This window comes from Lagenorhynchus albirostris, chromosome 3 (genome assembly GCF_949774975.1).
Source record: "Lagenorhynchus albirostris chromosome 3, mLagAlb1.1, whole genome shotgun sequence".
NCBI lineage: Eukaryota > Metazoa > Chordata > Mammalia > Artiodactyla > Delphinidae > Lagenorhynchus > Lagenorhynchus albirostris.
The window spans coordinates 92,474,934-92,487,621 of record NC_083097.1 but is presented as its reverse complement, the minus strand read 5'-3'; the positions used below and the strand labels follow the sequence as shown (position 1 = coordinate 92,487,621).

At 41.9% G+C, this 12,688-nt stretch overlaps 1 protein-coding gene across 5 annotated transcripts in view; it reads right to left on the bottom strand.

Moving 5' to 3' along the window:
- NREP (neuronal regeneration related protein) overlaps positions 1–10,097 on the bottom strand; it is a 29,330-nt gene extending 19,233 nt beyond the window's left edge. The window contains exons 1-3 of one of the 5 annotated variants that reach the window (XM_060143401.1): positions 9,957–10,028; positions 9,355–9,396; positions 7,979–8,047 (exon numbers count right to left, since the gene is read on the bottom strand). In XM_060143401.1, the coding sequence (XP_059999384.1) occupies positions 7,979–7,981 (3 nt within the window). In that variant the 5' untranslated portion in view covers positions 7,982–8,047; positions 9,355–9,396; positions 9,957–10,028. Of the gene's footprint in view, positions 1–7,976; positions 8,048–9,354; positions 9,397–9,528; positions 9,595–9,776; positions 9,890–9,956 lie in introns of those variants that run through there. The other 4 variants (XM_060143402.1, XM_060143400.1, XM_060143403.1 and 1 more) reach the window with 4 other exon arrangements.
- Positions 10,098–12,688: the final 2,591 nt, after the last annotated feature.

The window sequence follows — 12,688 nt, the reverse complement described above, 5'->3', positions numbered from 1 at the left end:
CAAGGTGAACCACCCGGTTCTGCCCAGAAATAACAGATCTCCACGTACCCCTGAGCTCTGACTCATTCGTGTATTCCACAGACATTTATCGATTACTAAGAGTGTGCCAGTTCCTACACGGGTATTGGAGCAGCGGTCAGAGTGGTTCATGGAGGTGCAATCTAGTCTAAGGTCCATCAAGGTTAGGGGTTCCTTCTACTTTGTAGGAAAAGAATGCCAATCAACTTCACTAGCTGTTCTAGAGTGTCCTCTCAATGACGAAACTTTCCCACATCTGAACTCACCATCCTGGTAGAGGAAAAGGAAAAAAAATGAGGCAACACAGCCTCAACTGCTATCATAAAAAGAGGCCTGATGTTCACGTACTAGTGGTCAGTGTTCGTGTTTCAAGTTTACAATCTTGGAGGGTAGAAAAGCATGCAGAAAGAAGCCAGCTACAAGTAGACTGTTGTGTGATGAGTGTACAGAGGAGCATGAGATCATCCCTGCTGGATGTCCTGGGGTGAGTTTCATGGAGGAGTTGTCATTTAAATTCAGTCTGGAAGAGAGCTTTATTTTGTCAGGAGGAGCATTCTTTCTAGGACTGAGTAAGCAAAGGCACAGAGGGAGGGCCTCCTGGGGCGTGTTCAGAATAACAAGTGGCCTGGTCCCTCTAAGAAAATATATGCTATAGTAGCTAGAAATAAAAGATGAGTTCACATAGTTCCTGGCATGGCTGCCCAGCCACAGAAATTAAACTTATGAAGGTTTAAACACCGAAGTTGAAAAAAAATACTTGAAAGTATGAGGTGGGAGTAGGCTTAAGGAATTCAAGGAACAGTGCTTACCTATGTCACTTACTGAGAGACTTAGGGGATGAGTCCAACCTCATCTGAAGGGGCCAAAGGAGCTGGTAAAATCGTTTCATATTGAAAACCTTGCAGCTGATGCCTTCTGAGTCTGTGCTGTTTCCAGAAGAGGTTCCAGAAAAATCCTTCTTGGTCTTGGCTTTCCCCAACTTTTGTGTATCATGTGACAAGATTCCCTTATGATGGTCACTAGACTACTGACTAAATTAGTAACAGCCTGTAGGCCTCAAATTGTAAACAATTTTATTATGGTGATGTAAGTGTTGGCTTGAACTCTGAATACGTACATCTGGCTAATCAGGAAGAAGTAGAGAGAGAGAACCAGCTGGGTGCGTGTGGTTACAACTGATTAGCACATGGCTACACCCAGTTAGCCTCACAGAAGGGACGCATGGGGCCGCCTTTCATGCAGTTGGCACGGCAGCAACACCCTCTCTGGCCAAGTGGACACTGACGAACCCTCTGGCATTTACCAGTGGAAGTGCTGCCACCTTCTCCCAAGAAAGAGGTTAAGCGTATGCTCCCTTCCCAACTCCCTCCAGCTAGGGACCTTCTTTCTTTTCCACCACTCCACCCTGACCCAAAGAGAGTGAGAGGCAGCAGTAAATTAAGCTTACAATCAATCAGAAGGTGTATGTGAGTGTGTGTGCCCTTTTCTGTTGGGCACAATCAAAATGCAAAGAACCTGAGACAGGCTGGAACCTGAGTGAGAGCCTCGGGCCATCTCCAAGATGCCCGCTCAGTGGCTTCCTCTGGCTCAGCACATCAAGTCCTCAACCTCTAGGTCGAGTGTGTGAGGTCTGTCTTCGAGAGCACAGAGGCCCTAAACAGGGAGGAGGACATTCCCTACTGTAGTAAAAACGCATTATGCTCACTCCTGTAAGCATACTTTTCTTTTATGAGAAATATGCTTTTCTCTCAACTAAATCTACCGGAATATTCTTAATTCTTCATTCACTCAATTTATTAAGGATTGATGCTAAGCCCTAAAAATCTGAAGAAGGCATAGTACCTGCTCTCAAAGAGCTTCTAAGTTTCAAATTTTGTGCCGACTCCAATCAGTTGTTAACAGAACAAGATTGTGAGGATTGGGAAATCATATTCAGGGTGAATAATAATAATGAGCGTCAAGACACTGATTAGCAATGTCTGCCACAGGTATATAGCAGGAGTCAGTGGTGGCACACATGCCATACATTTGTCATCTCTGGGTCTAGCTGAATTTCTACCTCCTTAAAAAAAAGTTTTTGCCTATAATCCCCAGTCCCCAATAATACCACTCTTCTGCATTTTACAATTTAGCACTAGATTATACTGCAAGACAATGTTTAAGTTTGTCATGCATATTAGTCTTCTTGCCACAACTAAAATATAAATCCACTGAGGCCACTGGCCAACTGTGCACTTTCCATAATGCAAAGAACTAAGCATAAAGAAAATGCTCAACAACAACAACAACAACAACTTGTTCAGCTGACATGGGAATATATGCATAACCCTACTGCTAACTCTTCTCATTTTCTTTTCTTTTTTTTTTTTTTTTACTCTTCTCATTTTCTTCAGTACTTTCAGACATGGCATCTTTGTTTTCTTGGGACCACTTTCATAATATCACAGAATGAGATTATACTGGAAATAAGTAAAGACTCTTTAGAGTTCCAAAACTGGGAGCAAAGGTCCTCCTAGATCCCAGAGGGGATTTTTAGGACTGAAGGAGAAGCTGCTGTGAGTTTTGAGTACCACAGCTAGATCAAACCTGGAGAACTAGCATCGTACCAGGTTGTTCAGAGTGTGGTTCTAAATGCTGGTAAAGGTGAGCAATTGCAAGCCATTCTTTTTTGGGCAAGTGGCTTTATGGCTTAAGCACATTTTTTTTCTCCTGTTAATAAATAATGGATGATCTCCCTGGTGGTGCAGTGGTTAAGAATCCGCCTGCTAATGCAGGGGACACGGGTTCAAGCCCCAGTCTGGGAAGATCCCACATGCCACGGAGCAACTAAGCCCATGCGCCACAACTACTGAGCCTGCGTTCTAGAGCCCACAAGCCACAACTACTGAGCCTGTGTGCCACAACTACTGAAGCTCGCGTGCCTAGAGCCCATGCTCCGCAACAAGAGAAGCCACTGCAGTGAGAAGCCTGCGCACCGCAACGAAGAGTAGCCCCCGCTCACTGCAACTAGAGAAAGCCCACCTGCAGCAACGAAGACCCAACGTGGCCAAAAAAAATAAAATAAAATAAATTTATTAAAAACAATCAATATGCCATTGAGGTACATTAAAAAAGAAAAGGGGGGGAAGGAAAATAATTTACTGTGGAAACTAAAATTACACTCACTTCAACTTCCTAGCTCTTTAGAAGAATGGAAGGATACAAATTACTTCTAGTCCACCAAAACTAAACAAGATTAAGTCATTAACGATGAATTTTTTGAAAGTCCAACTTAATAGGTATTAGCATGTATAGACCAAATATTTACTGAGCTTCTAACATATATTTAATACTTTATTAAGCACTATATATGAAGTTTATAAACCCTCTGGGAGCCTATAATTTAGCTGGTCAGTGAAAGAAATGTATGTGGTCCAACTAACAAATAATGCAAGAGAGTATAATCTAGTGTTACACTAGGTTAATACCATGTCACTGCTACTAATAACTGAATTGATATTTAGAATTTAGTTGAGAGCCATGCTAATGCTTAAGTCCCAAACCATTAGAGCTGCTAATACTGTCATGCGCTAATAGAGCAGTTTCAGGATCACTGCTGTTTTTTAAACCACTGAGATGAGAGACTCTTGAAGCTGTCCTTAGGTGCAAAACATGTCCAGAAATACCCATTTCAGATAAATTTAGAACCAATAAGTAATATTTTTAGTAACCATAATTTCTACAGCTGTGGGCTGAGATTTATGGTTAACCTGTTTTCCAGTACAAAGCAAAGGAGTGGTTTAAAATTAGAATTTTTTAAATGTATCTTCATCAACTAAGATGACACAGTCCATGTACATGCAATATATTTTCTGGTATACTCAAATTGGATTTGCTGGTAAGATTTCCTTATTGCTAGTTTTTTCCTGAATAAGAAAGGAATTATTCAGATAATTCAGGCAAATCCCTCCCACTCCTACCTCACTCCAGCAACATTTTGAATAGCCAAGATGAATCAGACAAAAATCAACTTTTTTTTTTTGTTTTAAGCATAATTATTCAGATAATTATCTCAACCCTCCATTTCACTTTGGTTGTGAGAATAAGACCTTAAAAGACTTTCCAGCCAGAAACAGCATTTAAAAAAATATGTGCAAGAGCAAGGAAGCCACAGTACTTCACTCCAAGGCTCCCAGTCGGTCCAATGTAAGTGAACAGGATGTATAAGACTCATAATCTGGAGGTTACTCATTTGGCTTACTAAAGTATTCATATTTTAGAAGTGTATTTTCTGATTTTAAAGTATTCATCTTAGGGTTTAAAATAAAGTGAATTCCTTCAGTGTATTTATGAAGATCTGATTTACATGCCAGTTTTTAAGGATTGCATCAGGTTAAAATAGAAGAAACAAACAAACAAAAAAAATAGAATGGTGCTTTAAATAACTGTTTATTCCAAGATTTCTGCTTAAATATCTTCTCCTGCCTGAAATATCTATTTAGTTCAAGAGGAAGCAGGACTGGGGCTAAACCCAGATAGACCATCCCTACTGTCCTCATTCCCTAAACAATTCCCAATTCTCCCCTCACAGTGTGCTAGAAGGCCTGGTGAAAGAGAAGATAGTACCATCTAAAATTACCCTTCTAGGTACTTTTCAGCATCGCCACAATCAAGAATCACTAAGCAACTTGTAAATTTACATTCCAAAACCCAACGGCACAGCTACCAACAGGACCTCATCCCTCCGCAATCTTTGTATTTTTCTTCAAACAAGGAAACCTTATGTTAATGGAGAGATTATTGAAAGAGTCTCCTTGTAAGCCCATGAATGCCACTTCACAGACTGTACAGAAAGCAGAGCTCTATGAATGGTACAATGGAGTCAACTCATCTTTTTGAAAAGCTCAGCATCGGTCTTAGAGAGAATCTAAAATTGTTCCAATTCCTAGGTCTCTGTTAAAACATAATGAGCCCATGCTTATGCCACTGTGAATCCATGGCACATCCATACTTGGAGGCAAGTTTACAGCACAGAGGGCAGTCATGTTGAAAATAAGGACTTACTCTTGACATGGAATTAAATAATTTAGTTTTTCAAACTATTCAATAAGACCCATCTGCTCATCCTGAAGTATTTTCTTCTCAGTGATGTACCTGAAGCAAGTACCTTTAAAATAAAACAGCTAAGTAAAAACCAAGGACCCATATAAAAATATAATCTTAGAAATTAAATTTAACAAAAAGCCAAATATAAATTAAAGAAATGCTGAAGATTTCTGCAGACTCACAATATCTTGTTAATTGCAAAGAAGGGGGTGGGGTGGGGACTAGAAAAACGTATGTTTACTAGAAAACTGAAAAAGCTGAGGGATGAGTTATTTAAAAAAAATTCTAGGAAACTAAGATAAGGCAAACCACACTCAAAATTAAAACTTTTAACAGTCCTCCTAAAAGGCACAACCCCAGATGAACTGTAGTCTATGTAAATGGTGCCCCCTGGAGTTGTGCCCAAAGGGTCCCCTACACAGAATACAATGTGATTAAAGCCTTGTAGTGTCAACAAAGCAGTTGTATTTTTTTGGTAATGCAAAAGGCACATTAGTATTCTTTAGTGCCTTCAAATTATCGTTGTGAAACATCACTTTAGGGTATGTCAAATGTCTAAATATTGAATCACTCTGTTTTGAATTCTGGAGTCTACTAGTTAATTTCTTACTCTGGAATGAGCTGACTATAAATTTGTATTTGGAATAGGCCCTTTACTAAGCAGCTCAAATACACTGAAATTAGATCCTCTTTAATGTTTTAAATTATGTAAATGGAAATACACATTTAACAGAAAAGCCATGTTTGTATATTTTCTAGAGGTGGCCAGGTGTTAACTCTATTGCTTCCCTAGTACTAGTTTCTACTGTATACGGGCTAAGTCTTTAAAAAGCCAGTTACAGAGATCAGCAAAGTAATCTGTTTTAATCAAGGAAAGAAAATAACTTCATTTTTCCAAAAAGGAGAAAAGGAGGTATAAGACCCCTCTAATATCAGTTTTAAAAAAAACACAATCGAAACATTTTTTTTTAACATTAGAATGTGAAAAGACTTTGAAGACCTCAGACCTCCTGGAATAAGAGAATTGCTAGAAAGTTACTTGGAATCACCCATGGACAATAACTGTCGGTGGTTTCATTTCAGGCAATGGGCTTGTGCCAAAAGGGACTGACATCTTGATGAAAGGATCACCAAAAAGTTGTGAGAATTTTTCCATGACTCAAAATCCTTCCAAGAGCAACAAATTGTGATTTCTCATTCTGCCACCATACATAAACGACAACTGTGAGAAATTGACAACATGTAGTAATAACTCGAATTTGCTCTTCGGCATGCAAATCGTTCCAACTTTCATTCTCGGCTTTGGCACACATGCTTGCCTTCCACAAAGCTCACTCCGCTCACTACTATGGAAACATGATATTTACTCTTTGAGTCTGATCTATAGGGCTAGTTTTGGCAGAGTCAGTGGTCAAACTGATGTTCAACCAAACTGGTCACCTGACATATCACAACACACATGAATCTTCATGGTCTATCTATGGTGACACAAAGGGTAAGGTTCTGGGATAAAGAGCTATAAGACATGATGATGTGGCCAGTCACAGTAAAAGATAATTAAATAAACAAAAATACTTTGCAGCAGTTTATTTTATTACCATCCTAGAACTCTATGACAATGGCTAGTTAGGAATTTAATATGGAGTTAGGAACCATTTGCACAAAACCTACTGATTAGTTTAATTTTCTGTTCATCCCTTTTGCCTCCAACCTTAAGTTCCTTAATTTGGTCATTATCAATCTATGCCCAAACAAGATCTATTTGATTAGGTGCTTTGACACCCACCTGTTGAAATTACAGGTGAGGCACATACAAAAAATAAGAGCTTACTTATTAACAGAATTCAAACAGAATTCATTTAACTGCTTCTGATTCATTTTTCTCGTTGGAAGCTTATACTTGGATTGTTCTCAAAGAAAACATCAAGTACATCGGATTCAATTTTGATTCATTAAATTCCTCCCTCGTTTAAAAGAAAAAATGAAAACTAAATTTGGAAATCACACACTCTAAGTGGCAAAGAGGTGTTTTAAAGAGCATAAACATCTGCAGGAGGACATGCTGTACTTAAGTGAAAAGTTTCATGACATTTCTGTTCTATTTTTCAGTTCAACTTTATTTCCATAGAGGAAATTTTTCAAAGAAAATTAATACACTTATTCAACTGTTTATAACGTGTATTTCATCTATTTCTTTAATCAGTCATCAAACACTTAACTTCCTCCTCTGTGGATCATAATGCTTGTCAGAAATAGTTACACTTTCATTTAGAGGATAACATGCTTATCTTCTAAAACTGAGCAGACATCTCTCATAAATGAAGTTATAAATCAACAACAACAAAAAAACACTAATTATGTTAGAGATACAATAGACAGTGTATTAATATAAAAGTCCATGCTCTATGTATATATTGCTTTTAAAGACAGCAGATTCTATAGCTGTTGGATTAGCTGGACACAGACTCCTATTCTGGAGGATAAGTTCTGGCTATCTCTAACAGAAGACTCATTGCTTTGTTTGAGCCCTACTGCTGCCACCTCTTCCACGCATGTCACAACATATCACTCTTCTTAAAGAACAGAATGGTTTCTGTTGTTGGAGTTAAATAAATCGCCCCTTCTGAAAGAGGAATTTCAGTTTTCTATTCAAAATGATTGAAAATCAAAAGACCTAATCCCTAATTCACCGCATCCAGTTCATATAAATTGCTGTACTGCAAAGCTCCCCAGGCTAGAGACAGAACCTTTGAAAGGTCAGATGGGGTAGGAACAATGGAGGGTTCAAGCAGGATGAAGGTGGGTGGTTGATATTTATATGGAATAAAGACTAATAAGAAGCAACTGAGAATCTCCTCTGATGACCAATGCTTACCATTTTGAGAATCCTTAACAGTCTTGGCCTTGCACCCTCCCTCTCTTCAGTCCAAGGAGACCAACCAACCTGCAAAATATGTTTAAATACAGTAGACAAATTGCCACACCACAGGTCAGCAAATGAGAAAGCCTGTTTAGAGGCTACAGACAAATAACCATTTTCTGTGGTTAAGCTAAGTTACATGCAAATTATTGTAAACACTGGGGCTTCTGAAAGAGCTTTTCAATCGGTCTGTAGGCTTAAATAGGGGACAAAGGAATCCCTGGTACCTAGCTTCCCAGAGTCCTGGGCTATTCTTATTGTTGGGTTCATCTTTAAATTGCAGGAGTTCAAACTTAAAAGTAGAACCAAGTGATAAAAATAGATTGTTTTCTGGCTGCTCTTTGTTCCCAGACATACTACTGGCAGTATATTTGCAATCAAGACAGCAGAATAGGAATCAGCCTTCCACCGCGTAGTGTAATGCCTCAGAGTGGATATTTTTGGAAATGGCACTGCATTACATAACCTTCCGTGCTTAAAAAAAAAAAAAAAAAAAAAAAACTACACTGAGGGGGAAAAGTCAGGAATATACACCATTATGCCCTTCTCCCTAAACCAAATAAACATTAATGTACATGCTGCAGTGATTTTCCTCTCAACCTTTGTGTCATCAGAACACAGTTCTTTTGTTAACATAAGTTAAGACAAAAATTAAGATGAATGGAGAAACTAAAAGTTCTCTAACAGGGTATCTTAAGCTCTTCGAGTTTTCCTATAATGGTATTACAGATACATATAAATGCAAATGAGATTATTATCATCATCAAGCAAAAAGCAGTCAGTTATTTTTAAGCCCTCCCTCCCCTGAAGTTCAACTGCTTTATAAGAAAATGCAGGAAAAAAAAAAGTGTTGCAAGATCGAATGCCTGGAAAGACCCCAGGAGGCGACAGCAGCTTTGAAAGAGTAATAAAGTCTAAGGATGGAGGGACACAAATTCATTTTATAAAAGGCGCGGGGGGTGGGGGGAGGCTTGCATGCACCAAAGTGCATCTCATGAAAAGAAACAAAACAGTTCCTAACAATGCTTTATGAGCAAGAAGAACAAAAATTAACCACACCAACAAGCAAAAAACCCCACCCCTTCGCAAAAGAATTCTCCCTCTTAACTTGTGCATTTTTTTAAAAAAAGCCCAAGTTAAATTCCAGCCTTAATGCAGTAGGACCCAAAATGCCAGAATTTCTCCAAGTACACGCTTCAGCTCTTTAAAATTAAGAGGGAAGAAGCATGAACTCTGCAGGGTTGAAGGGTCCAGCTAAGAGCAACGGAAAGAAATCGACACAAAAGAGAAAGCAGCGCTCCCGGCCGGGGATGGGTATGGCATATACTTACAGACAAAAGCCCCGCTCCCTGTTCACTCTCTCCTCTCTACACCTGAAACACAAATGTGGATGAAAAAGGGTATCATGCTAGAAAGACAGCTGGGGGATGGGGAGAGGGGGCAGGGGGAGGGAAAAGGGGTGGAGGAAGAGGAGGGAGGAGGGGGAAGGGAAACAAAACCCAAACCAGCTTCACTTCCAAGAAGTGCAGCCTTGGAAAAAGGAGGGGAAGGTCTCCCTGCCTCGCGCTCTCTCTCTCTCCAAGAGTGTGTCTCTTTCTCTAAGAGTCAGTTTCTTTCTCTCTCCCTCTCTCTCTCTCCCTCTCTCTGCTGCTAGTGTGCTAGTGAACAATGAGCTAATTCTGATGGGCTGGTGCGGCGCCAGCGCCCCAGCCTTGCTGCCACTGTGCTGCCGCGGCGGAGCCAGACTGCTTACTCGGCAGGAATCGGCGACTCGGGGCCCGGTCGGCGAGCGGCCAACGAGCGCGCGCCCCGGCCCTCGGCACCCCGGGCACCCCGCTGCCCCCACTGCGCTGGCCCGGGCCTGGGGGACAAAGGGGCCCGCAGACAGGCGCGCCGCCCCGGCCCCGCCCCCCGCAGCGCGGCGCGCACTCACGCCGGCCCGGCCTCTGTTGCCCCGGCGGGCTTCTTCGCCTCGACGTGCGGTTGCTTTTCAGACAAATAAGGAGGCGGAGGAGGCGGTTTGGGGGCGAGCCAAGCGTGAAGGCGGCCAGGGCGCTGCATAGCCCGGCGGCTGGCCAAGGCCGCGGGGAGAGGCGGCGCGGCCCGTACTGTAATAATAAACCTGCAGCAGAGGGCATCTGAGGGAAAGAGGACGGCGACGGGCAGCAGCCGCCTTCCCTTTTATGTGCCTGTCCCGAGCCGAGCAGAAAATGGTGCCCGCGGCGGCGCGGAGCCACACAGACACACAAAGAGCCGGCGTTGCATGCGTTTGCGCACGACCCGGGTCTGCCCAGCCGGGGACGCGCGCCCCGCTCCCGGCCGCGAGGAAGCCCGCGGCCCGAGCACCCCAGCGGCCCTGTGGCTGCGCGCGCGCACACACGCAGGCACACACATACACACACACGCGTGCGTGCACACAGTCACACGCGTGCACAGGCAGCAAGAGCTGAGCTCTGATGTGATCAGCACCCTCCCCAGGTGCTCCCTTCTCCTTCCCTGAAGGATTTAGTAGGTTCCCCACTCTCAGCCCCACTGAAATCATACTTCTGAAAATTGGAGATTGCGTTTTAAAAGCGGTTCTTTGCATTTCTGATTTTTTTAAACCTCATCTTTCTAATTTAAAATCTGACTGTCTTTTCACAGTAATGTAAAAGCTCAAAATTTTGCTACAAATTCGAACAAACTGGTTTCGTTGCCAACCAAGTGGGATATAATTTTATGGTAATTGTCAGATGTTAGAGGACAAGATTATTTCCTAATTAAATTGCTTTGCCAAGAGAAAAAAGATATAAAGGATCGTAATGTCTTTTAAATTTGCCATCAACATTTTACTTCTAATCACTGAAAGCAATGTTTTCCATTATAACAATCAAAAGGAAAGGGGGGGTGGATTTACAAAACTAAGTTATTAAACATATATTTATAGAATGTCTTGTTTTTTAGTCTTAAGTTTTTTTGAGTACAGAAAAGCACACCTTAAAAAGCAATGTTTTACACTCAATTATAAAGAATAAATTCTCTGTAAGCTTATTGCCAGGACTATAGATGTCCTTGCACACTACCAAAGCAGCAAGTACTGATTAGGCTGCCAGTGGGTGCGATGTTTAAGGGGTCCACTAGGAGCTTCCCTGAATTAATCTAAAACATCACAGTCGTTTTCCTGCCAAAAAAACTTACCTTGGAACCATTACTAGGAACAAAGGGAAAAAACAAGTCTCAGTGAACTTCCCTAATGCCTTCAGGGCCGGTGTTCACCAGACAGGAAAGTGATGGAAGGCAGGTCTGCCGAGTAAACGGGGCAGTGGGATAGGGCAGAAGCCTGGGGGCTGCCTCTGCACGTCTGAAGCCCCAGGAAGCTGGTAAAGGGTACCCCAACATTGAGATCTTGGGCATTCACCTCAGAGTCAGACTCGAAACCCAACAGGGCACTGCCACATGTACCAAAAATCTATCCCAGGAAAGTATGCTCAAAAGGTACTTCTACAAGAAAACATTTCTACACACACACACACACACACACACACACACACACACACACACACATACACACAAACTACCTTTAGTGTTTATGCAAAATTTACCTAAGATGATGTCCTTTCAAAACACAGGGAAATTTGGAATTTATTAAACTTTATTTTTTCTCCACGTGTAATCACAGACATCTAGGTGACACAGATCTTTTAAGTAATAAGAACACTGGGTCAGAATCATAATCTATTTACTGTGTTCCAGAAAACAGTTGCAAACCAACTATTCAAGAAACATTCTTGAGTCCCTCTAGGTGTAGGAGACTACACTAACCACTAGGGACCTAAATAGGACCACCCACCATGTCACCTCACTCAGGAAATGTAACAATAGCTGTCTCAGGCGCTCCTGGCTGTCATGCCCCGTCCCACTCCCATCTATCCTGCGGGTGACATGGTAGACCTACTCTCCTGAAATACTTTTCAATCACGGTACTTACTCCCTGCTCCATTACAATACAAAGACCATACTTAGTCTTCCACTTAAAATTCGCCACAATGTAACCACAATCCAGCTTTCTAGCTTTATCATCCCATCTTTTTCCCATTCATGGTATATCAGTCCCTTGCATCCGTATGGTTCATATTCATCCCTAGACCATTAACGATCAGGAAACAAAGTCACACAAACACTGACTTAAACCAGAGTGCCTCTACCTCAGTAGTATTTTGTTGTTTGGGGCCAGATGACTCTTTGATGGGGCCCAGGGGCCCAGTGCGGAGGCGATAGGGGGCCGCCCCGTTCATTGTAGGATGTTTAGCAGCATCTCTGGCCTCTACCAAGTGGATGCCTGGAGGAAGCCTTGGCTGTGCCAACCAAATATGTGTCCACACATTGTCAAATGTTCCTTGGAGGGGAAAACTTACCTCTGGTTGAGAATCACTGGCTTAAACAACCAGATCCATTCGTGAGAGGAAAGAGGTAGCCTTTCTTGAGCTATGTGGACCACATGCAGGAGGGACAGAGACCTGAACAAAACTGAGGTTTTCTTAGGAAAGAGGAAAAAGAAGAACGCAATGTCCTTATCTTAGACTGTACAGACTGCAGTGAGGGGGTAGGGAAACAATCAAAGCCAAAGTTACAGTGCATTGTGATAAGGACAGTTGTAGAGTTCTACACAGGGTACACTGTGAACAC